The sequence below is a fragment of the Ovis aries genome, chromosome 25, assembly GCF_016772045.2.
Source record: "Ovis aries strain OAR_USU_Benz2616 breed Rambouillet chromosome 25, ARS-UI_Ramb_v3.0, whole genome shotgun sequence".
NCBI classification, from domain to species: domain Eukaryota; kingdom Metazoa; phylum Chordata; class Mammalia; order Artiodactyla; family Bovidae; genus Ovis; species Ovis aries.
The window spans coordinates 9,705,839-9,729,252 of record NC_056078.1 but is presented as its reverse complement, the minus strand read 5'-3'; the positions used below and the strand labels follow the sequence as shown (position 1 = coordinate 9,729,252).

Here is a 23,414-nt window from a genome sequence, read left to right as displayed (position 1 = left end):
AATTATCTTAGCAGTTTTAAACTTACAGCCATCAGAAAAGTCCACTTATGAGAAATACCTCATTACCTGACAATGCCAGACAGGGAGCTGCTCTATGCTTAGGGATGAGATGGTTTTGTTAGTTAGGAAATAATAAGAGAGAGAGAGAGAGAAATAGTGAGAGAAAGATGGATCACATTAGCTAACAGGGAGAAATGTACATTATTATGACATGCACAGAGGTCAGATGAACTCATCAAGGCTCATGTGAACAGGGATTTTTAATTAAATTCTTTTCCTGCTTTGCCTAGGGCAAAGCTGGCTTTCTTTCCCAAGACAGGGAAGCTGATGAGGGTTTTGAAACCTCTTCAAGGTCTCATCTACGGAATGAATCTACACCGTGCCCCTATAATGGGCAGATGCTGGCACACTTTAATTATCAAGCCTATGAATGCATTTCTTATTTAACTCCATAGAGGTTTTGCCCTCTGTGGTTTCAATGAATTCAAAAGAACAAGAACCAAGAAAAATGGAGAAGGCCTTTAAAACAGATCTCAAAGAAACTTTGCATCGAGGGGATGGCTTAGCCATCTCCTCAAGTTTCCTAACACTCACTGCACACTGGAGATAATCAATCCAGGAAATTTGGGGTTACCGGTGGTCTCCAACACATTTGGTATTGAAATTTACTTTGGGCTCTTTTGTTTTAATTTCTAAAGGACATTTGTGATAAAGAGAAGATTATAAGAAGATTCAGAATCAACTCAACCAGCTAATTACAATATTATTAAAAGAATTAGAGCTAGGTAGATATTAATATTTGATAGGTAAATATTAAAGTCTGAAGTTGAACGAGTGTTGGTTCATACATGTATACCAGACTGGTCCTGTGAAGTAAGTGAAATGAAACTCGTTCAGTCATGTCCAACTGTTTGCAACCCCATGGACTGTAGTCCATGGAATTCTGCAGGCCAGAATACTGGAATAGGTAGCCGTTTCCTTCTCCAGGGGATCTTCCGAACCAACTTTGAACAATTTTCTCTCCTCTCAAGAAGAAGATGAAATTGAAACATGAACATGTGACGAACAGAACACTCAGACATGGGTCTCTGTTTGTTCCTCCTAGGTCTCCTGTGAACTCCCCAACCATACCATTTCTCCGTTAAAGCTGTTCGACTAAACAGAAGGATCAGCTGATGAAGAGGATCAACCCTCTTAGTTCCTTCATCTTCTTCTGGAGGTTCTGCTCCAGGTTTCTACAAAAAAGTCAAATTCATAAAATTTCACATTAAGGTGAAATGTTCACTCAAACCCAAGAGCTCTATGAAGGCTTGGAATAGCAAATAAAAAGAAAGCCTTTTTCTTCCTATCGTGGTGCATGTCTGTGTCTATGTTTATGCATTGTACCTGGACATGTGTATTATATTATCAGTGCAAAAGTATACAGTTTTAAAGAAGAAAGTTGGGACTTCTATGGTAGTCCAGTGGTTAAGGCTCTGCACTCCCAATACAGGGGACATGAGTTTGATCCCCGGTTAGGGAACTAAGATCTCACACGCCACACAGCACAGCCAAATAAAACAAAAACAAAAAAAAATAAAATTTTAATTTAAAAAGTTGTTGAATAATGGGACAAAAAACACTATGGGCAAGGATGATTTATACCATTTAAAAATACTGAATACTATTCTCATAAGCAGCATCATAACTAACTGAAAGTGAACTGCTACATGGATTTCAGCAGCTCTAGGGAAATCTCAAATACAAAAAAATTGCAATAAAATGCTGTCACTCCATGTATAAAAATTTAGTGCACCTAGCAAGGCAAACTGTTTTATCAAATGAAATATTTCTGTTGCCTATGTAGAGAGAGCTAGGTAAAGAACGCTGAATGAGTTAGTATTTGAACCACTTACATGTTATTCTCATTTTCACTTTTAAAACTTAAAAAAAGTAATTTCATTTATTGCACATTTACCATAAAGAAAATTATTAAGCATTTTTTTACTGACTCGAGAATGAATTAATCCTGTTTGTTGAATGACTAATGAATTTTGTATCTCTATTAGACTTACACATTCAAACTGATATTCTTTCTATGTAAGTGATGTTCTTTCTTGGATTTAAGGCTTAATGTTGCAGCTAGTATGGTAAATCTGCAAGGTTAAAACATTCTAATATTCTACCGGTTTGATTCTAAAGAAAAATGAAACTCACTTAAAATAAATAGGATCATTGTGCAGCAAAAACTAACACAACAGTGTAAATCAACTACACTCCAATCACAATAATAACTAAATAAAATATATGGGAATAATCAGGGTTAAGGTTTTATGAATTAGATTAGTTTGTCCATTACATTCCCTGATTGTTTGTGTGTTTTTTCAAAAAAACCTTTAGACCCAAGTTTTAACTTTGGAATTATGGAGCCTCTCAGTCTACAAAATGCAGTGGAACTACATGCTTGTAAATTTTCCTGAGAAGGTGGTTCTTGATCAAATTTTTAAATAGATCCACAGCTTATAAATAAATTGAGACAATGGCTCCCTTGAGTGAAGCTTTCTCAGTAGCACAAGCCTCCTTATCAGCATGGTTGGATGAAAAATTCTACTTCTCTGTTTATTCTATATCTGCTTTGACTTTCTGCTCTTCCTGCATCCAATCCCTGCATATGTTTAACAACCAGCCACTTTTCATTGGCTTTTGTTAAGCCTCAACTTATTTTTGGTGAATCATTCTTTATGGTTCAGCTTTGATAGTTCTATCCTGGTTCTGTGGTGTTTGAAGTTCCTTTGAGGAATAATTTAAAAGAACAATAGAGTCAAATTTTACTTAAATTCTGAATTACTAGCTGTTGATGAGATCTCTTTGAAATAAGAAGAGCGAATTTTCCCTAAACATTGCAGGCAGTAACAATTCAGAATAAAGTTTCCTAAGCCCCACAGGCTGCAATAATGTTTCCTCTTTAATGTTATAAGATAAATGGCTCACACCAATGTTATTCCACCAAGCCCAGACCTACTTTCATCTTTTAACCCAGTAAAAACATACCGCTAAGTCTTCTATCAATTTATCTTCAAAGTAATGTTCTTCTGTTTCAATCCAAGACTTTTCATATCCCTGAAGAAAGAGATTGACAGCCCGATGCCTAAAAGGTAAGCATAATTTCAAGAGCTTTTTAAAAAATAAATTGAAAAGGCACTCAGTAGCACTTAATCACTGGATTATCTGTACACTAAAAGAATAAATAGAAATAAACTTTCCAATCTCGACTGGAGAGGCAAGACATTGCAGTAGATAGAGAAAGCTTTCTCAGATCACACACTGACCTGGATTCAGTTATTTCTAAGTTTTGTAACATTGGTCAAGATATCCAACTTTGTCAGCTTCTCTCATTTATAAAACTAGGATAACCCTATCTACGCTTCAGTTTTGTGAGACTCAAACTGAGATAAAGAAGATAAAACATGTTGGATAGATGCTCATTACATGGTAGCTCTTATGACATAAAGTGGCTCTGGATAAACAGTTGTGAGCATCAAGAGAGGAATTATTCAGTCTCCCTGTTAACATCAGATACAGCCTCTGAGGATTACAAAACTAAACGTATTAAGGGAACTTTATGGGCGTATATATCCAAAGATTAAATCCTAGAATACTGATGAAAATAGTTGCCTATGAAATAAAGAAGACCAGTAAAGACTAAAAGAATAAGTAAACTCATCTTGAAATTGATGCAATATATGGCTAAGGTTCCACTCTAAGAAAGTCACATCAATAAGGGAACATAAGAGCATACCAGACGTGTTAAAATGAGATGGTGCCACTGTAGAGTGGAATGCTACAACATTAACAGTATGAAAGGAACACTAAGGAGTCAAGAGACATAAACTTCTGTTTATGAAGGGCCTTGAAATCCAGGGAGAAGAACTGACCAGGCACCTGGAATGGCCAGAACTCACCATCAATTCTTGTACAAGAGAGAAGCTCAACTCTACTGGTACATCAGAATCCCCTGGGGAGCTTTTACACAGTACATATGCCAAGCCCTGATATTCTGATTCAACAGGTTGAGGCTTGGATATTCCTCAAATGAATCTGAGTGTATTTCCTTAAAGTACCAGGTCTGAGAACCACTGGAATAAGGAATACAATTTTGAATAGGGTTATATCAGAGAAAGTGGAATAGCAGACTCTGTTGTATTGTAGAAACTAACTTGTAATTTGCTAGTTGATGGAACTGGATGTCATTGAGTCAATAAAGTGAGTTGAAGAGGTACCATGAGGGTAATGCATCTGCATTATTCCCGTAAGTTAGTTCCCTATCAATTCTTTTCCCCAAAGATGAAATAATCACAAAAGTAAAAAACAACGATTAACATTGTGTTATGTTCAGTTCTAAGCATTCTGTCTACCTTGACCCATTAAATAACCTAAACAACTCTATGAGGCAAACCTTATGGTACAGTTGAGAAAACTACAACAAAGTCAGGAAAGAACCTTGACCAAAATCATGCACTCAGGAGCTGTGAGGTCAGGATTCAAATCAAGGCAGTCTGATCCCAAAGACTGGTTCCTGATTACTCTGAAAGTGCAAGTTGCTTAGTTGTGTCCAATTCTTTGCAACCCCATGGACTAGACAGTCCATGGAATTCTCCAGGCCAGAATACTGGAGTGGGTAGCCTTTCTCTTCTTCAGGGGATCTTCTCAACCCCGGGATGGAACCTAGGTCTCCTGCATTGCAGGTGGATTCTTTACCAGCTGAGCCACAAGGGAAGCCCAAGAATACTGGAGTGGATAGCCTATCCCTTGAATCGAACTAGGGTCTCCTGCATTGCAGGCAGCTTCTTTACCAGCTGAGCTATTAGGGAAGCTGATTTCTCTGTCCTGCCTCAAATATGTGAGCAGATCCTCCTAATTATGTAAAAGTAACAGATAACAAACTTATAGTCACCAAAGGGGAAAGGCTGGGGAGGGATAAGTTAGGAGTCTGAAATCAACATATATATGCTATTATATAGAAAACAGATAACCAGCAAGGACCTACTGTATAGCACAGCATCTATCTACTCAATACTTTCATAACCTATGTAAGAAAAAAATCTGAAAAAGAAAAGATAAATGTATAAATCATTTTACTGTACATCTAAAGCACAACTATACTTCAATAAAAAAGTAAACTCTATTCAACAATGACATTACAGGCCAATGAGAATAACCAACAAGGAAAAATGAAGTTAAGCATTACACAGAAGAGGCAATGAATCTCCTTCATCCTTCCTTGGACTACTATAACCATGTCAAGGTATATGTTAGCCTCCTATCACATCTTAGAGGAAGAGTAATTTTAACCTATTACCAACATTAAAGAAATTCTGACCTCGGCAGATTATATAAAGGAGCCATCCGGAAGCAGGCAACCACGGCACGTTTCCTCTGCTTAGAGAGCAGTTTGTGCCACACGGCCTTTTTCGATCTCTGAGGATGCTCAACCTGAGGTAGAAAGACAGAGACATACGTATTTAACCCCCAAACATCTTCAGGAACATAGTACTAAACAGCTATACCTTTTACCTAAAAACTTTTAGATTTTCAATTTTCCAAAAGTATCTTACAATTATTATGACAATATCTTCAAGTTACCCAATGCTACATTTGAAATAGTTTCAGATGTTATGTATTTTCCTTAGAAAAAACATCATATTTTCCCAACAATGTGTACTTTCGAAGCTATATCATTTTTAAAAAACCAAAGAAATATGAAGCGATCCTATATGAAATAATTTTGCATCCTTTTTAAAATTCAGTTTTGGTGCCAAAACATAAGTAAAGAAAAATTAACCTATCCTGGCTTATGCATTTTCACTAATTTTATCCTAAGAGCTACAACAGTAAATATAAATAGATGCAGTTAAAGAAAATTCTAACGCAGTCTACTGTTTCTTAATATATTTAATAAGATGGAGAGAAGATGACAAGTCTTCGTGAACACATTAGTAGAAGTGAGTAAAAGAATTTAATTTTACAAAAATGTTAAACTATATAATTATTTTGTTAGATAGGGACAAATAAGAATTTATAAGTTGCAGTAAATGATGCAAGCAAGCTATGTGTTTAGCTAATGGCATTTGGAATTTCAAGGAAGAGATTAATCATAAGTATTAGAGAGAAAAAAATCCCAACGTGGAATTCTACATTCATTAGTAATTTCTAGGCAATTGAACACTGTACTTCCCAGATTGTAATATCTCCGGCGCATACATGTAGATTTCTGGAAGAAATAAAAATGTTATGTTAGCTAAAAAAAAGTAAAACTAAAGGCATTATCCTTTGCAGTAAAGAGTCAAAATATGAATGTAATACTAATGCCTGAAGAAAACATTTAGAATGTTTGGATAACAGTGGTTTGGAAATTTTAACAAAGCAATTTGTGTAATTTTAAAGCATTTATTTCTGTGATCCTCTTTCCTCTATAAGATCAAGAAACACTTTCTGATAACTATCCAGTTAGTTCAGTTTTCTTCTTGGTTATGTTAAGCAAAACAAAACATTGTTAAGACAGTGTAGGTGAAAACAGAATCAAGGATAATGCTATTCACCGAGAATAAGGCATTGTGATCAACATGGGAAACACTCAACAAACATAATTAAGTACCTAAGCACTGATGAACGTGCTAGAAAAGGTCTCCACTGTCATGAAGGCTGCCATTTGGCAGAGCATTTTAATACCCAAAGGAAAGACCTTAAATAGTCAATTTTCCTATAAATGAAGCAAATAGATGTTGGTAAGATCTGTGATGCAAAAGTGAACATCAAGTTGTGTCTTGCAACTGTTTGAATGTCTGGCTGTGCTGATGCGTTAGCTTGTCTCGTGTCTGAGCATTAGAAAATCCCAAAGAGACAGCTCACTCTTCTGAGAAAGATGACCAGACGTACAGCACAAAAAGTCACTTGCATAGGTCACTGGCATTTGAGATAAATAAAGTCTTTCCTGTGCACCCACTGCTTTTGCAAGTGAAAATATTGTTTAGCAAGTGAAAATATTCTCAGCAAACTATTCTATGATTCACAAATTAACATAAGAATAGAGAGATGAAAGGAATGGATTCTGCACAGAGATATTTCCCACTCTTTTCTGTTTTTTGATAATTCATGAGTTCTTTTATTCATATTCTTGACACTTTGAAGAATACTTGGCCATTAAAATCTGACCTGCTTACCTTTTCCTAGATATTCACACATCTTAAAGATTTACACAGGGATCACCCTCATCACAGCTAGAGAAAGTCAGGGTTCCTTTTAGTCTCTCTTCAGTAATTCTGTATCCTAGCATATCTAAACCATTACTTAGTTATCTATGTGTCTGTATCTGCTCCTAGAGCACCAGCCACTTGAGTTGAGCGACAGAAGTCAAGCCCCAGGACCTGCAGAGTACAATGCTGTCACACTGCAGTGCACACAATATTCATGGGGTAGATAGTTGCTCAGTAAAGTGAATCTCATTACTGTGCAAATATCATTCATTATCTCACATGTGTTTATGAATATATAACATAAGACTATAATAAAACATAGTTAGAGTTCAATAAATTTCATTTAATGTATCTAAAAGTCATTCAAGCAAACTTAGATATGTGCAGGAAAACCAGGAAGAATTAAAAACTCATGAGAGAGTAATGCCATTTAATTGGTGATGCTAGTGGTAAAGAACCCGCCTGCCAATACAGGAGAGACAAGAGATGCAGGTTCGATCCCTGGGTCAGGAAGATCCCCTGGAGAAGGGAATGGCTACCCACTCCAGTATTCTTGCCTGGAGAATCCCAAGGACAGAGAAGCCTGGCCGGCTACAGTCCAAAGGGTCACAAAGAGTCAGACACAACTGAAGCGACTTAGCATGCACAGGCATATGTAGCACAATCTTCTTTAATACGCCTATCATTTCAGATATGCAATTCTATGACTTCTTATAGCTTTTCGACTTTTAAAAATTTTTGGTCAAGCTGCGTGGCATGTGGGATCCTGGTTCCCCAACCAGGAACAGAACCTGTGCCCCTTCAAATGAAGTACAGTGTCTCAACCACTGGACCACCAGGGAATCCTCTATGACCCTATATATCACTTAACATTTCATTACTTCAGATCTTGTCATCTGCTGATATATGATTATTTATATTTAATATTTCATGACAATATTTAGGGAAACATTGTCTAAATAATATTAAATAAGTCTTGAACTGAACTGAATATTTAATATTAATAAAGAAATAAAGTTGCCTAAATAATATTCTATTATCATATTATGTTATTAATATTACAGTGTTACACAGTGTGAATACATATTAACAGTCATATGGCATAAGAGTATCCTAGCTTAATTTCATCAGGTATAGTGATAAATTGCATGGCTTTTGAGAAGTTATTTGATTTCAGTAAACAAGAAGGAAATTAACAGATACTGCATTAGATGATATCTTTAGTTATTTAACTGGCTAGGGCAGAGATAGGAGATCATGAGATAAAATAGGAACCAAAGAAATATATTTATTATTGCAGGAACTGGGGGAGCCTGGTGGGCTGCCGTCTATGGGGTCACACAGAATCGGACACGACTGAAGCGACTTAGCAGCAGCAGCAGCAGCAGCAGCAGCAGCAGCAGCAGCAGCAGCCATGTGTTCTACAAAACATTCAGATAACAATATCCTGAGATGATACAGGGCATTTTATTATTTTATGTTTAATGTAAAATAACTGCCCCTCCATGTCAGGCAGGTACTGTCATGGAGACCCAGTGACAGTATACTTTTGAGTTTGCACTAAACACCTTCAGTCTGGTGTTGGTTGGTTGAATGGGTCTCATGAGAAACAGAGAAAGTCTCTGTGTTACAGATATTGTACGTAAGCTAGAAGATTCCTTATACAAAAACACAATCCACCAACTGATAACACTTCAGATATTATTGGTTTGGGAATTCTTGAGCAAAGGTAATAAATAAGAAAATAAGACACACAGTAAGCTTTGTAGTTTAAAATAGAAAACAACTGAAAAATGACTTAAAACATTACTCTCACATGGTTTTAATATCAACGCATTGCTGCTGCTGCTGCTGCTGCTGCATCGCTTCAGTCATGTCCAACTCTGTGCGACCCCAGATTCGGCAGCCCACCAGGCTCCACCGTCCCTGGGATTCTCCAGGCAAGAACACTGGAGTGGGTTGCCATTTCCTTCTCCAGTGTATGAAAGTGAAAAGTGAAAGTGAAGTCACTCAGTCGTGTCCGACTCTTAGCAACCCCATGGTCTGCAGCCTACCAGGCTCCTCCGTCCATGGGATTTCCCTTTTTGCTCTTCTCTAAATGTAATGTATTGCTGATCCTGAGAAAAATCAGCTCAAAAATATTAAAATGAAGGGTTAGACAAGTGACCTTAAATTCAAATATGAGACCAGGGAAAGACAGTATCTCAAATATGTTGCTTTGAGCAGTAATACAGGTAAAAAACATGTGAAGTCAGGAGTAACTCCTGAAATTTTTGTTAGAATGGTTTAAAATTAAGTATATAATCCTAATTATCTGTTTAATTTTAGAAATATTTTGGAAAAGACAATAAAACAGAGGTCTTGCTCTCCCTCAATACATTATCTATCGATGGTTACAAAAATTATAAGCTTGGAAATAGTGTTGATTATATCCTAAGCACTCCCGAGTCACAGATTATTTTTAACAAACATGCTGAACACGTATGCTTTTTGGCTCACAAGTTAGCACACGTCCTTTAAAAACACATTCTTACAAGGTTAATGCAACTGTGACTGAATCAACACAAAAGCTAACCTGTTCAAGATGAAAAAGTACATTTGCTATATCCAAGACCCGTTCCACTGTCTTCTCAGGATCTGAAGTGTCTTCTGTCCTATTGGGTAAGTCTTTGTAAAGAGCCATTTGCCATCTAATAGCAGGATCCTCCAACTGTAGGAAAAAGAAAACCGTTCAAAAAATACAGAGGAAAGAGAGGAACACCCACTTCTGAAGAGTCAATCTATAGCTACGTATAAAGCACAGGCACGGGGTGAAAACGTGATGCAGAGATCAAGACAGAAGTATCTTGTACTCATGAAACCTGTCATCTGGTGAGACAGACAGACATCAAATAAATGTTTACAATGGTACAGGGCTGCTAGGAAGAAATATAAGGTACCCTGGGGACTTAACCTAATCTGTTGTGGTTGGGAAGATTTCTCTAAACAAGTGAAGTTTCAGCTAGGATTTAAGGATGAACTGAAGATCATCAGGGAAAGAAAACGGGCAAAAGCTATTTTTTTCTTTTCCTTTCACTCAAATCAGTGAAAGATCTACTTTAGAGGCAATGATATAGGATCACATTAAATGTGATCCTATAAATATGAGTCCTATAAACAAAAGGACTCAACAACAGAGCCTAGACTCACTGAAATTAAGATACCAATGAATATAAATCAATGAAGGCATATCGAATCATATTCTGATAAAGTAATCTACGGACTCTACTTTTCAATACTGTCAAATTTCTTGAGTTAAAGATATAACCAAATTCTGAAGGTTTTTTAAGAAAGATTATTTTAAACCATAGAAATGGACAAATACAAGCATCTTTCCGGGGATAGATCACTTCAAAGAAATAATTTAGAATAACTATGTCATTAAAAACAAGCAAAGCAATACTTTTATGTTTCTTCTCCCATCAAATATTTCCTTTCAACATGGGAGATGGAGAATAATGAAGCAGAATTAGATCAACAACATCCAAAGCTTTACAACTCCTAGCCAGAGAAAGCAGAGCCTGAATGTTTCAAAAAAATAAACTTTTATCTAGTTGGAGACAGAATTTCGTACACTGAATGACTTGTCAACACCTACTTGTTCTTTGATAAAACAAAATGCTTTTTCTTCATATACTCCTTTCATTTGCAGACTATTGGACTTACAGATTTTATTCTTTTAATATAAAATTACCCCCTGTTGTCCTAGGATTACCAGTCCTACAATTTTAAGACAATGTGTTCAAGAAGGAGCTGAGAACAAAAGAACGCATTGCTTATAAGTCCATATATATGGGGGCCCAACCCTTAGTATAAAAAGCATATAATGAAATGTCACAACGAATAAGTATTCATTATGTCTTTACTTTCAGGCTTCATTCATTGCAAGATGAAATGCTAATTATACATGTTCATCCTTCTCAGCTCTTCTTTCTTCCTGATACCACAATATACAGCATACATTGTCCAAAGTATTCCTATAAGTAACCGCTAGAATATAATGGAAGGATTTCCTCCTGCTTATTCAAGACATAACTTTTTATTTGCTGTTTCCTGAGAGTGGTATAAATACCTATATAAGAGGTACTGAATATTTCCTGTCTCTATTTGGGACCATGGTTCTCAAAGCATGGGCCCAAATTTCCTAGAAATCTTGAGATCCTTGCAGAGACGTATGATCTCCTCAAACACCCATGTATAAACTTGAGGTTAAGCTGGAGGCTTTATGAATATTTTGAATAATGTTCAAAATCTTTTTTATTTTTTCTGCAAAGACATCATGCTTGTATGGGAATTAACCTCCTACTCTGTTAAAGTTAAAATTAAATGAATGATGGACTTCATAAACATGTGCACATGAAATCTGTCCTAAATAATTTCTGTGCATTGCAAATATGGTAAAAGCACGTCACACCTTTATCACATTATATTCTGAAGTGTTAAAAAAATTAATATGGTTTGGATCTTTGGAAATAAACATTTTAATACCCAGAAAGGGACACACTATACTATAATCAATCCTTTTTGACATCTGGACATTTTCATAATTTAAAAAATCCTCAGGAAGGACATCTGAATAGAAGCAAATAGTTGAATCAAAGTAATTAACTGCAAGACTTTTCATATTAAATAACTGGTCCAGTAAACAATGAGCGACTTGCATTGGAGAAGGAAATGGCAACCCACTCCAGTGTTCTTGCCTAGAGAATCCCAGGGATCGGGGAGCCTGGTGGGCTGCCATCTCTGGGGTCACACAGAGTTGGACACGACTGAAGCAGCTTAGCAGCAGCAGCAGCAAACAAATGAATACTTTATCCACTACTATGAAAGCATTTCCAAATAATGGTAAATACTTGACTACAAAAACTACTTACAGCAAACATTTAACCCACAGTTAAAAAATAGATGTTATAATGGTATTCATTCATGTTTCTCTTCTAAATGTACACTGGCTTTCCTACTACAGTAATTCTTACTATCTCCTATGTGCTAATGACCCTTAAACTTATTTCATTTCTGAGAACTAGGTGTCAAATATCAAATTTTCAAAGACAACTGTCTCCATGTCACAAAAGTCCTCAAATTCAGCTGTATGAAGGAAATTCCCAACCTTTATTTCAACTGGTGCCATCTTTTTTGTTTTTTTTTTACAAAGTTTGACAGTCTTTGGTGATCTACTTTAGAAATTTATCATTTGTTATCTTGAGAGTCATTAATTCATAAGGATTTGCAAGCAGAATAATGAATTATTAAAATGATATATTTTTACTACCTTGTTAAAGTAACATTATATGTAATATTTCTTCTAAAGAGAGATTAACTATATAGTTTATAGGTGCTAAGTATCCTTTTGAATATTGGGCTTACCTTGCCTTGTAAGTGAATATTACTGCGGATTATATCTCGAACTTCATCCTCAGTGTCTTTCTGTCAAGAAATAAATGTTAGCTAAAAGAAGTCTTACAGTGCATCCACAGTCACAAGTGAATAGAAATAATTCCAACTTCTTTTGAAATTGTCTGAACAAACATCTTTATAGGATTCAATACATGCCGTAAATCTGGGGGATTATCGCTCAGGTAGTGCTTTGATATTGCTGGGACCTGAAACAAGTCCATCACCTAACTGGACTTCACTGAAAGTTCACTAGATTTAATGCAACTGAATTTCCAGGTCACTAGAAGCAGAACAGAGGCAAAGTCCTTTAGGTTCAAACAGAAGGAGGTCTCCAGCTTTCTCTAAAATCTCCATGAAGTCATTTTAGCCAATAACATCTACAAATGTCCAGTAATCATGAGGAGCATACCCTGAGAAGCAAATATTAAGCAACACCCAGTGGGCCTGCATCCCTGTAGCCCCCTTGGCCCCAACCTCCCCTCAACTTGCTCACAGTAGGGCCTCAAACTGTGGATATATAGAGAGGTTCCTCAGTGTGGGAGGGAGAATATACCTTTTATTTTACATGTATATAACATAGCATGCCTATTTTCAAAAAACTGCATTCTCTCTGTATAGCCACAGAGGAAAGTTGAAGGCCATCAAGAAATCTTGAGAACTTCAATATTGATGCTCACAAAGGAGAAAAACTGATTTAAAAGTCAACATCTTATCCACCCACAATCAGCATAACACATTATGCATTTATGAAAAAATACCCATCATAAATCTGCAGATACCTCTCATCACAAATTTGATATAGGAGTTCATATGAAATCCATTTTTTCTCCCCACTACTAGTGACTTGTTGCCATCTTTCCATTTGGTGTGTGAATATACCCTTGAGGTGATTAACATAATTTAGAAATAAAAACAGCCTCCAAAAAAAATATTAGGCCATCTCTGTGTCTAAGTCTTAGGGCCTGTATACAAAAACTGGTTAATAAAGCCTTCAATGAAAAGAAACACTGACACAGAACAGTGAGACAAAGGATTCCAAACGCCTGAGGAGCTGGAGGTCAAATGATCTTTCCCAATGGGAGGAACAGGAGCCTTACCAGACTAAAGCGATTTTTGGCCAGAGCAATGAGCTCCTGGTCCCCAGGGGCACAGATGTTCAACCCAATGGGCAGTAACCGCTTCAGAGCAGCCACAATAAGAGATGTCTGCATGGAATATCGGTCCCCTTTGCGCTTCATTTTCTTCCTTTCCTGATCAGAAACAGCTGCCTAGAAACAAAGATAAACATTGGAATCTGCAACAATTTCTTGTCTCAGGATTCATGAGCCTTTTCTAACTGACTGTTTCATCTAACAGATGAACTGACTGTTCATCTTCCTCATTTTCTGCTGGTCCCTGTTTTTGAAAATCCTACTAAGAATACCTCTTCTCTTTCTTTTCAGCATCTCTTGCTGATTTTAAGTCCTACTTCTCAGATTCCCAAGTCACTATAATTCCCTCGTAGGCATTTCTATATTTTTTAAGAAAAAAAAAAGGGTTATTATTTTGTTGGTTTGTTTTTGTTTTTAGTCTGGCCACACCATATGGCTTGAAGAATATTAGTTCCCTGGCCAGAGACTGAACCTAAGCCCCTGCCAGTGGAAGTGTGGAGTCCTAACCACTGGACCAACAGGGAATTCGTCTATAAAATTTCAGAAGGAAATTGCACATTGTGATTTTAGAGAGGCATATGGATGTATGAAAACTTCATGGTAATTTCAGATACTGTGTGGTATACAATTATCAATGCTTAAGAGGAAAAAAATGTAAGAATAAATGGTTTTTGCTTTGACAAATGCTTGCTTTGTCTCTCTCTCACACACACACACAGCACATATACAACTCTCAAACATTTATTTGCCTTTTACATAGGCTGAACACTTGTCTCCCCAAGGCCTTAATCCCCATCTAACAGAAAGAGATATATTAATAATATACTAATCAGTGTTACTTAAATATTTAGGATTATCTCTGGATGACTTGCTTACAACTGAGCCCAGCCATGATACTTAAGTTCCCTTGTAATTCTGTTGAAAACCATGTCTGTGCTAGGGTTACCTCAAATTACAGAGTCTAATTTTCACTGGGTAGTGAGGATCCTTTTTTCTATTTAGAGGGCACATTCAAAGACTAAAATTAAAACTGTCCCATATACCTTTGTTCGTATATGTTAAATTTCTTTGTAGCAACAAATCAAACATTGAAGATACTTTTATGATAATGATATGGTGTATTAGTTTTGAGCTGAGAAAAAACAGAAGAGAATTTAATCTACAAATGATTTGTCTTCCCCAAAAGAAGGCAAAATATATCACAACATGATACCGAAAGAAGCTTTTTGCATAGTGAACGTTTTGAAACAACTGAAATCATGTAGTGACAGTAGTTGATATGCTAATAATATCATATATATTATATAATGTATTATATCATTACATATATAGCATATATATATACATATATATATCAAATCTATAAAATCTGAACCATAGTAATAAGAATCACATTCCCTTTCCAAAGAGATGTACTTATAGCTTCAGTCATGTCCAACTCTTTGTGACCCTGCAGACTATAACCCGCCAGGCTCCTCTGTCCATGGGGATTCTCCAGGCAAGAATACTGGAGTGGGTTGCCATTTCCTGCTCCAGGGATCTTTCTGGTCCAGGGATCAAACCTGTGTCTCTTACATCTTTTGCATTGGCAGGCAGATTCTTTATCACTAACGCCACTTGGGAAGCCCACTTATTGCACAGATCCCACCTTCATCTGTACCAATTTGTAAGAGATTATTCTCATTAAGTTTCATTTAAAAAGTACCATGAATAGTTATTTGTACTCTTAAATTTATTAATCTAGAAAAATAATGAATTAGTGGTTTTGAATGAGCTCTTTGCTAAAAGGAAACATAGCCACAGTGATTAAAATAATCAACCCATATGAGGAACCACCATCCTAAAAAGCAAACGAATTATGCAAACATATTTCAACCCAACACTGGTAATTCGGTCTTAGAAAAACAATATTACTAAATATTAATACATTAAAACCTACATTGTATTGGTGTTGAAATTTTCTTTGATTTTAACTTCTAAAGCTCTTTCAGCTTTATGGTTGCATAAGTAAATGGAACTTAAACTTGGTTTGATATTTATAAATATTTAGGTGACCTTATAATAAAAATAATTTAAATCAACCCTAAAGGCAACTCTACATTGTTCAATTTTGAGAAATATCAGAAAAATTAATTCCACCTATGCACAACTATTATGTAATCTTGTTTTCTATACCACAGAAAATCTGTAAACTGAAAAGAATAGTTAATATATCTTTGGACATCTATGGCTGATAATAGCCCACTATTGGTATGAAGAAATTAAATATATGCAAAACCAAATATCCTCATGGACATCTGTATGTGTTGGTTTTGCTTGTTCAATGCCTGTTTCCTCTCCAGACTTTGGAGCTCCATTAGGGAACTGGTCAAACCTATTTTGTTCCTTTCTGTATATAGAACTAAGCACTGTGCCTGACTCATAGGAGCTGTTCAATAATTTGAACAGAACTGCTATAGTTAATGAATGTGCATATTTTATTTTCAATCCATTACCTAACATTTGAATCAGACATGAATACACAATAACATGGTCAATATGTAGGTACTGATGGAAGAAAATTTCAGATATTGAGATCTGGGGAAGTCATTCTTGGGTCATACATTATTTAACTGAAATTTTACGCTAACCAGAACAGCCTGTTTTGTGACCCACCAAACACTCATTGCACATCTGCTTTAACCACTAAAGAAAATAATACATTAAAAAAATTAAAATAGAGTAACAATCATTCAAGCATCCAAAATGGAGCTCAGTGGCCACTGTGAATGTGGTTGGAGGCATGATCCTGCATTACTGAGAACCTGAATTTTCTGAACTCTACCAGACTCAAGGACACCACCAGCCACCCTCAAAACAAGATCTGCTAGCAGCTTCCAGCTATAACCTTATAGTCTCAAGATCTCCTCTAGTAACTATGCAACTATTTCAGATTCCAATCAATCCTTACTTAACAAGCACACTTACTTCTTGCCAGTTCCAATCATAATTTTTGACAAACAACTTAAGTAGTTTTCTGGTGTTTGCCTTTATTAGTCTCCTGCATTTTGCAGTATGGCAGAACATACCTCTGACAAGAGCTTCTTGAATCTGTGTCTCCCAGGTTACAGTTCTGTTTGGCTCTGATAAAACTCTTGTTTATTCCTATTAGTAGACTGTTTATTGATTATTCTGTCGACAGCATAGTTAAGGAGGAAACTAGGATAAACAAACTCTATCTTAAAAAAATCTGTGTGTGTGTGTATTTCTATCTTTCTCTCAGACCCACCACAAATATAGATCCAACAAATTCACCTAAAGTGATCTAAAATTTAATAGAGGACCAAGAAAAAGGGAAGAATTTTCTAATATTCCCCCAATGAAATGGCCTACAACTCTCCCAAAGTAGACACAAATAAAATCATAGATGATTTAAACAGTTTTAGATATACAAAGTATAAAAGTGACATTATACGTCAAAAAGACAAAAGATACAAGTTTTGGTGACAAAGTGGAAGAAAGGGAACCCTTGTGCACTATTAATGGGAATGCAAATTGGTTCAACCACTGTGGAAGTGCATGGAGGTTCCTCAAAAAATAAGAAAACTAGAACTACCCAAGTATTATGGCCAATTTTCTATACACTGGCCTCCCTCTAGGCTACAGATATTTTGCTTTAGGTCAAACTAAGCTTCCCTATCCCAGATTACCTTACTCCACATTGGTCTGCTGGCCAACTTACAGACTTCTTCTAATTTTAGAAATGATACTCCATACACATAGTGATTATCCCTGCTTGAGGGACTAGCTGAAGACTTGATATGTGACAATTTGTCTCTTGGTTGGTGTTTGTATTGGTCTCCATCTCTGTTCAGAAGGAGTTCCTGACAATCTATTTCACATATGATAATATACATGTTTCAATGCTATTCTCTCAAATCATCCCCCCTTCACCTTCTCCCCCAGAGTCCAAAAGTCTGTTCTTTATCTCTGTATCTCTTTTGCTGTCTTGCATATAAGGTCATCGTTACCATCTTTCTAAATTCCATATATATGCATTAATATACTGTATTGGTGTTTTTCTTTCTGACTTACTTCACTCTGTATAATCGGCTCCAGTTTCATCCACCTCATTAGAACTGATTCAAATGCATTCTTTTTAATGGCTGAGTAATACTCCATTGAGTATATGTACCACCTCTTTCTTATCCATTTGTCTACCAATGGACATCTAGGTTGCTTCCATGTCCTGGCTATTGTAAACAGTGCTGCAATAAACATTGGGGTACATGTGTCTCTTTCAATTCTGGTTTCCTCGGTGTGTATGCCCAGCAGTGGGATTGCTGGGTCATAAGGCAGTTCTATTTCCAGTTTTTAAGGAATCTCCACTCTGTTCTCCATAGTGGCTGTACTAGTTTTGCATCCCCATCAACAGTGTTAGAGGGTTCCTTTTTTTCCATACCCTCTCTAGCATTTATTGTTTGTAGACTTTTTGATAGCAGCCATTCTGACCAGCGTGAGATGGTACTTCATTGTGGTTTTGATTTGCATTTCTCTGATAATGAGTGATGTTGAGCATCTTTTCATATGTTTGTTAGCCATCTGTATGTCTTCTTTGGAGAAATGTCCGTTTAATTCTTTGGCCCATTTTTTGATTGGGTCACTTACTTTTCTGGAATTGAACTGCAGGAATTGCTTGTATATTTTTAGATTAATTCTTTGTCAGTTGCTTCATTTGCTATTATTTCTCCCATTCTGAAGGCTGTCTTTTCACCTTGCTTGTAGTTTCCTTCGTTGTGCAAAAGCTTTTAAGTTCAATTAGGTCCCATTTGTTTATTTTTGCTTTTTTTTCCATTACTCTGGGAGGTGGGTCATAGAAGATCCTGCTATGATTTACGTCAGAGTGTTCTGCATATGTTTTCCTCTACGAGTTTTATAGTTTCTGGTCTTACATTTAGATTTTTAATCCAATTTGAGTTTATTTCTGTGTATGGTGTTAGAAAGTGTTCTAGTTTCATTCTTTTACAAGTGGTTGACCAGTTTTCCCAGCACCACTTTTTAAAGAGATTGACTTTTCTTCATTGTATATTCTTGCCTCCTTCATCAAAGATAAGGGTGTCCATAGGTGCATGGATTTATCTCTGAGCTTTCTATTTTGTTCCATTGATCTATGTTTCTTTCTTTGTAGCAGTACCATACTGTCTTCATGACTGTTGCTTTGTATTATAGCCTGAAGTCAAGCAGGTTGATCCAGCTCCATTCTTCTTTCTCAAGATTGCTTTGGCTATTTGAGGTTTTTTGTATTTCCATACAAATTGTGAAATTCTTTGTTCTAGTTCTCTGAAAAATACCGTCAGTAGCTGGATAGGGATTGCATTGAATCTATAGATTGCTTTGGGTAGTATCCTCATTTTCATTATATTGATTCTTCCGATCCTTGAACATGGTACATTTCTCCATCTATCTGTGTCATCTTTGATTTCTTTCATCAGTGTTTTATAGTTTTCTATATATAGGTCTTCTGTTTCTTTAGTAGATTTATTCCTAAGTATAGAAACTCCCCTGGTGGCTCAGATGGTAAAGCGTCTGCCTACAATGCAGGAGATCCAGCTTCAATCCCTGGGGAGGGAAGATCTCCTGGAGAAGGAAATGGCAACCCACTCCAGTATTCTTGCCTGGAAAATCCGATGGATGGTGTAACCTGGTAGGCTACAGTCCATGGGGCTGCAAAGAGTCAGACACAACTGAGCAACTTCACTTTATTCCTAAGTATTGTATTCTTTTCATTGCAATGGTGAATGGAATTGTTTCCTTAATTTCTCTTTCTTTTTTCTCATTAGCGTATAGGAATGCAAGGGATTTCTGTGTGTTAATTTTATATCCTGCAACTTGAGTACACTCATTGATTAGCTCTAGTAATTTTTTGGTGGGGCGTTTAGGGTTTTCTATGTAGAGGATCATGTCATCTGCAAACAGGAAGAGTTTTACTTCTTCTTTTCCAATCTGGATTCCTTTTATCTCTTTTTCTTCTTTGATTGCTGTGGCTAAAACTTCCAAAACTATTTTGAATAGCAGTAGTGAGAGTGGGCATCATTGTCTTGTTCCTGACTTTGGGGGCAATGCTTTCAATTTTTCACCATTGAGGATAATGTTTGCTGTGAGTTTATCAGATATGGCTTTTATTATGCTGAGGTATGTTCCTTCTAGGCCTGCTTTCTGGAGGGTTTTTATCATAAATGGATGTTGCGTTTTGTCAAAGGATTTCTCTGCCTCTATTGAGATAATCATGTTTTTATGTTTCAATTTGTTAATGTGGTGTATCACATTGATTGATTTGCAAATACTGAAGAATCCCTGACCTCTAATGGCCTCTCTCTATGCCTCTGTTAACACTGGTCTAAACTGACAACATAATGACAAAGCAAAGTGATTCACTAACAGCTTTCAGTCCAAAATACCCTGTGAAATGTATACTCTTAGTACACCATCTTCCAAAGGAGCAACTCCTCACTCTTCAGGCTTATTGTCTTCCCAGAGAAAATAAAATTTATCATCGTTTTTGAGAGTTTCAATAACATAGACACACAAAATAATAGGCCATAGCAGTCAGACAACTAGGGATACAAAGCTTCAGCTAGCATTAGTTTTAAGTTCATGTCTAGTAGCGTCAAATACATGGCATTTACAACTCTAAACAGGACTGGAGTATTGGATGATGCTGTTTTATTTTCCCAGTGATCATCAGCGAAACAAGTTAGATGCACTCTTGGGGTTCAGTGGGGTACCATCTCCCTTCTACCAAGGCATCTCTCTTCAGTAATTTGTTGAGTTGGTAGAGATTGATATCCTTGGCTAGAGTGCCATACTATTTTGCATATTTGACCATTCACTAGCATACCTTGTGTGCTATCCCATGTAATATATTCATCTTCTTATTTAGTGGTAATACAAATAATAAAAGCACATATTTTTCAGTGTTTTGAAAGGTCCTCTGCAGAGCTGGACATGACTGAGCAACTATGTGCACATGCCAGTCCTCAACTTGAGTGATAGAGAAAGCAAAAATTTCCATTTCATGTGTGAGAATTTGGAATTTCTCCATGTGGTTCTTTCTTAAACAATGCAGCTAATTATTTTGAGGTGTATAGATGTACATATATTTACTCTTGATGAATATATATCATTGACTAATTATATGTACATCATACTGACTGGCAATTTTATGAATGTGTATGCCTATTAAGCATGCCTTATTATTCTGATGCTTTGACATCTTGGGCCCTGCTTATCTTTGATTGCTCCTCCCAGAGCTAGTCAATTCCTAGAGATACAAAATTACTTGCCTGTAAGCACATCTTTCACAGACAAACCAGTCAATCCAAAGTCCTTGTCCTCCAGTCACCTCCTTTACCTGAACCTCAGGCCACCTGCACTCATCACCAAGGACCAGGCACCAGACAACTATGAACAGTCCCCTACACCCCAGAGCCCGCTTAAATTATTCAAATCATCCAATTCTAAACCTTCTTAACCTACGTTGCCTGCTCCTTCCCACAGAAACCATAATAAAGGTTCCTGTTCACATTCTCCCCTTCCTCCCTCTGCCTCATGACTTACCCTTCTGCTTCCAGGGAACAGTGAATAAAATCTTCTTCCTTCGTGATAGTCATTTCCATGTTTATATATCTTACCACACCTGATTACAAGTCCTGCTGCTGCTGCTAAGTCACGTCAGTCGTGTCCGACTCTGCGTGACCCCATAGATGGCAGCCCACCAGCCTCTCCCATCCCTGGGATTCTCCAGGTAAGAACACTGGAGTGGGTTGCCATTTCCTTCTCCAGTGCAAGAAAGTGAAAAGTGAAAGTGAAGTTGCTCAGTCATGTCCGACTCTTTGCGACCGCATGGACTGTAGCCTACCAGGCTCCTCCATCCATGGGATTTCCCAGGCAAGAGTACTGGAGTGGGTTGCCATTGCCTTCTTACAAGTCCTAGGTATCCTTAAATCTGTGTGGGTGTGTGTTTAGTCAGCAAATAATATTATCAAATCTATCAAATTCCAGGTATAAACCTTCAAAAGATCTAAAAAATATCAACCTATTCAATTAATGAACATTATAGTCAAACATTTTCTAGAACATAAAACGGATTATAGTCATACCTTTGACATCTTTGATTTGGTGTCCATAATAAGGAAAGACATATTGTTGATTTCATTCTGCACCACGAAGTTCTGTTCCTCCCTTTTGAAATTCTGAGAAGTTCCAAAGGAAGTTTCAATTAAAACCACAGAGATAAAAAGTTCAAATAATTAGAGATTACAAAGGACCCCAAAGTTTCTACCAAGATAAGTAGTAATTTAATATATAAGACATAAAGAAAGGAAACAAATAGTTGTTGAATATCCAGTGAGGATGCCTGGCTGGGAACAACAATTTGGGGAACTAAGATAGAAATATGAATGCTTTAAAGATGGGAAAACTAAGATTTAGGAAATTTAAGTAATCAAGTCACACAGCTACCAGGAGATAAAATGAATACTCGAACTCCAACTACCGGATGAAAAGCATATGTGCTGCTTTTGGAATAAACACAGATTTACTAAGGGCATGCACAACTATAACACAACTTTCTGTCAGATATTTTAACTGCTTTTTCATGTACCCTAACATTATTTTATTCAATTTCAATTTAGGGACATAAAAACACTAGCAAAGTGAAGTGATTAAGCACTGGTAGTAGTTAAAGCAAATACAGAATAAAAGCAGAAACCACAGAGTTTTAAAAGAGAGGCTAACAATATAACTGTATGTCCTTCTTTTTTAAAGAAGCATAACCTGAACAAAACAACTTCATAGTAAGCATCTACATATATTAATAATTGATAAGTAATTAAAGATTTCTATTGAGGACAGAGAATAGACTAAGCCTCAATTTTCATACAGCTCATATTAATATTCTAATTTTACTATTAATCTTATGGATACCTATGTAGTTTCACTTTTAAAAATCTGGGTTAGAATATATATGGGGAAACAAATAATGAGACTTTATTTTGGGGGGCTCCAAAATCACTGCAGGTTGACTGCAGCCATGAAATTAAAAGATGCTTGTACCTTGGGGAAAAAAAAAAAAAAACTTTGACCAATTTAGACAGCATATTAAAAAGCAGAGATATTACTTTGCAAACAAAGGTCCATCTAGTCCAAGCTATGGTTTTTCCAGTAGTCATGTATGGATGTGAGAGTTGGACTATAAAAAAAAGCCGAGTGCCGAAGAATTGATGCTTTTGAACTGTGGTGTTGGAGAAGACTCTTGAGAGTCCCTTGGACTACAAGGAGATCCAACCAGTCCATCCTAAAGGAAATCAGTCCTGAATATTCATTGGAAGGACTAATGCCGAAGCTGAAACTCCAATACTTTGGCCACCTGATGTGAAGAACTGACTCATTGGAAAAGACCCTGATGCTGGGAAAGATTGAAGGCAGGAGGAGAAGGGGACAACAGAGGATGACATGGCTGGATGGCATCACTGACTCTATGGACATGAGTTTGAGTAAGCTCTGGGAGTTGGTGATGGACAGGGAAGCCTGGTGTGCTGCAGTCCATGGGGTCACA

At 36.6% G+C, this 23,414-nt stretch overlaps 1 protein-coding gene across 13 annotated transcripts in view; it reads right to left on the bottom strand.

Moving 5' to 3' along the window:
- Positions 1 to 23,414, bottom strand: part of RYR2 (ryanodine receptor 2) — an 810,976-nt gene that overhangs the window by 118,236 nt on the left and 669,326 nt on the right. For 7 of the 13 annotated variants that reach the window (XM_060406755.1, XM_060406748.1, XM_060406743.1 and 4 more), the window contains 8 exons: positions 21,958 to 22,050; positions 13,766 to 13,936; positions 12,639 to 12,698; positions 9,808 to 9,942; positions 6,216 to 6,250; positions 5,360 to 5,473; positions 3,031 to 3,127; positions 1,132 to 1,235 (listed from right to left, as the gene is read on the bottom strand). In XM_060406755.1, the coding sequence (XP_060262738.1) occupies positions 1,132 to 1,235; positions 3,031 to 3,127; positions 5,360 to 5,473; positions 6,216 to 6,250; positions 9,808 to 9,942; positions 12,639 to 12,698; positions 13,766 to 13,936; positions 21,958 to 22,050 (809 nt within the window). The remainder of the gene's footprint in view (positions 1 to 1,131; positions 1,236 to 3,030; positions 3,128 to 5,359; positions 5,474 to 6,215; positions 6,251 to 9,807; positions 9,943 to 12,638; positions 12,699 to 13,765; positions 13,937 to 21,957; positions 22,051 to 23,414) is intronic. The other 6 variants (XM_060406745.1, XM_060406749.1, XM_060406752.1 and 3 more) reach the window with 1 other exon arrangement.